The 3382-nt window shown below is 42.7% G+C and overlaps 1 protein-coding gene across 1 annotated transcript; it reads right to left on the bottom strand.

Moving 5' to 3' along the window:
• Positions 1-1433: 1433 nt before the first annotated feature.
• GPR62 (G protein-coupled receptor 62) lies at positions 1434-2965 on the bottom strand. The gene has a single exon (XM_007425898.2). It carries the CDS (start codon positions 2887-2889, stop codon positions 1669-1671), a length of 1221 nt encoding a protein of 406 aa, XP_007425960.2. The 5' UTR covers positions 2890-2965; the 3' UTR covers positions 1434-1668.
• Positions 2966-3382: the final 417 nt, after the last annotated feature.

Genomic DNA, 3382 nt, shown 5'->3' with positions numbered 1-3382 from the left:
CCTGCTCCTATGGGCCATTTCATCAGTGCCAACTTTGTGTCTATTTCAACTGTACTTTCTCAGATCCACTAAGAGATGCAGAAACACAGAATTAGTACCTCTTGGCACTCTTTGGAATCTCACTGAGTGACCAAGATCCACAATATCCATCCTTCCTTCCTTCCTTCCTTCCTTCCTTCCTTCCTTCCTTCCTTCCTTCCTTCCTTCCTTCCTTCCTTCCTTCCTTCCTTCCTTCCTCCCTCCCTCCCTCCCTCCCTCCCTCCCTTTCTTCCTTCCTTCCTTCCTTCCTCCCTCCCTCCCTCCCTCCCTTCTTTTTCCTTCCTTCCTCCCTCCCTCCCTTCTTTTTCCTTCCTTCCTCCCTCCCTTCTTTTTCCTTCCTTCCTTCCTTCCTTCCTTCCTTCCTTCCTTCCAAGACCATGGAAAGTGGCAGTTACCACCTGTCACCCACACAAACCTAAGAATACTAATAGTTGCCTATTTGAAATGACCAACATGATAATTGAAGGGAACCAGTCTTCCTCTGCCCTATGAGGATTGCTGCCTCCCTACATCATTCAAGGGATCTAGATTAACCTGAGATTTGGAGAGGAAGTGGAAAATTTAGGATATAGGATGACAGTTTGGATTTGTGACACAGTTTCTCAAGAGAAATGGGATTAATTCTCAAGAGATCCTTTTTTCAAGGTTGTCATTTCACTTTTTTTCAGGATTAGTCCTGAATGAAGAAAAAAATAGAATTGACACAGAACTTTTGTACACTTTGAAAAGTTCAAGGGCCATCACAAATGTAATGGATTCTGCCTTTTTATTATAAACCTCTGCGTTAGGACTTTTCCCAAGTTATTCTTGCACAGGGAACAGACAGTAGTTCTTATATGCTGAATATGATTCAGAGAACATCATCTTACTCTTCGTCTGAATTCCCCCCAAGATCAGAATCTTCTCTGCACAGTACTGAATTACAGGAAATTACAATTTTCCCTTTCTTCTTCAACTATGGGAGTAAGAATGGTTGCTTTATCTAGTGTCATTGACCATAATAATTTCCAAAAGTCTGTCTTCTCCCCTTTGTCATACTGAAGAAATCAAAGCAGTTTACCACTGGCCTATATTTTCGAAGACTGGGCAATTCTGTTCTACAGCACTGGGGCACATATTATTTTCTTAAGGAAAAAACGTCTTTGCCTTAAGTATACAAACCAAGCAAGCTACCTACTATGAAACTAAATCTGCCCATTCCACTACATGAATAGGAAGGAAGACCACTACTGGTGCTGACTTGGGGTTAGCTGTATTTTAAGAAAGCACTTTGGAGGGTTTTCTGACAGCCCCCCCCCCAATACACACAATATTTCCCTGGAGTCTCTCCAGGGATTGTTAAGGTGTCAGGTCTCTGCACAGAACTATCCTAGTGAGTTCAGTACAACTGCTTATTAGTACAACTGCCTCTGAGTCATCACTTACTCTTGCTAGCCACTAGAAAAAGAAGTGATGCTGATAACTCATATAGTCACATTTCCACTTACACTTAAGAGAAAGCCATTGCTCAGCTGACAATCCTTCTCATAAAGAAAGCTCATTCAATATTTTCAGTGGAGACGAAGATAAATGCAAAGCCAGAAGGAAAGAAATATGGAAATTACAAAAACACAGCACAGTATTCTTTCCTCAGTTGGTTTCTTCTGGGATTTGTCCTGGGATTCTGAATCCCATAGCAGTCTGGTCCAACGTGTTCCTGGGGCTGGAATTAACATAGCTGGAATGGGTCTCTATTGTGCAACTAGTCCTCTGGAGGAACTGGAGGAAATTCTCATGGATAGAACCTTCTGGGCTGGAGATACAAAAGTCCTGGTTCAGAGGCTTGCTGAGGCAGTGTCGTCCCATCTTGGCCAGCTCTTCCCTGATTTGGCGGTTTAGCAATCCATAGAAGAAAGGGTTGATCGCGAAGGAAGAATAAGCTAGCCAAGTCACAACTATTTCAATAGAATCAGGGACTGAAGAGGCAGAGTTAAAGGAGCAGTGGAGGTGGAAGGAGAAAAATGGAAGCCAGCAGCAGAGAAACTGGCCTACAATCAGCACCAAGGTCAGGGCTGCTTTATTCCCACCAAAAAATCGTTCAGGAGACAGTCTAGGAGGCATATTCCTGGTAGTGATGATGGTAACTTGGCTGTGAATAGACTCTGACCTTTGTCTGGGTGCAGCTGTCCAGGATGGGACAGGAATGTGTTGCAAGGATGCAATGCGGGCCACTTTGTAGATGCTACCATATACTGCAAAGATAATTAAAGTAGGCAGTATGAAGCAGAGAATGCTGAAGATTATCACAAAAATCTTCTTGTGGGCTCCAGGACTCCAATTGACAGTACATTTACTGGCACTGCTAGCACCATTGTCTTGGGGCCAGCCTACTAGTGCCAGAGCAGCAACCAGCATAGACTTAATCCAGATGAAAACCACAACAGTAATGGCCAGCCCAGTAGTCATCTTAACTTCATATCTCATGGGGTGGACAATGTAGTAGTAACGTTCAATGCTGATAACAGAGATGGTGAGAATGGAAGCACTAATGAAACAAACATTCAAGAAGATCAGTGTCTGACATTCAGCAATGCTATACAAAATTCTGTTGAAACATGTGGAACTGGAGATAATCCCCAGTGGCATGATGAAAATGGCTGACAACAGATCTACAAAGCAAAGATGGCAGACAAAGATGAACTTTCTCAGTAGAGGTGTTTTGAGAATAACAACCAGGACTGCTGTGTTGGCAACCAAGGCAATGACACTCAGCATAACCATGAAGAAAACACCAATGGCCTCCTGGAACTGGGATACTCCAAAGGCATCAAGTCCATGTGTAGAGTTAATCCTAGTTCTGTTTACCATCATTCCTAGGAAGTCTATTTCTAGGCCACTTGGGCTTTAACAACAAGAAGTGCCAGGGGGTGCCTAGGGTGCATGTCTCTTTTTTTGGTATCTCTCAATTCCTGAAAAGAGAAAAGAGAAAAACAATTAGTAACAAAATAATAAGTTAGAATGAAATGGAATTTCATTGCCTTCAGGGAGATATGTTGATTCCACCACACAGAGGCTCTAATAGGCTACAGACTGGGAAGATGAGAAACATCCTCACAGAAGGCAATGGAAACCACTGTAGAGGTAAACAGATGTGGCTTTGAAAGAGGAATTCAACAACTGTCATGTAAACTTCACGTTAGCCCAGATAGACAGGAAGGGGTGAGGAAAAAACTCAAGATTGCCCCCACCTTGATTCTCTTCAAGTATAAAAGGCAAGAATGAACATCTTTGTCTGGCTTTCATAATCCCGTCATTATACCCTATAACAATAGAGTTCCAATACTTCATGCACAGTCTATTTCCT

This window comes from Python bivittatus, unplaced genomic scaffold, assembly GCF_059951505.1.
Source record: "Python bivittatus isolate LINGU-HERP-01145 unplaced genomic scaffold, Pbiv_v1 ctg000080_np1212, whole genome shotgun sequence".
NCBI lineage: Eukaryota > Metazoa > Chordata > Lepidosauria > Squamata > Pythonidae > Python > Python bivittatus.
Note: the sequence above shows the minus strand (reverse complement) of the source record. Positions and strands in the feature narration are given on the sequence as shown.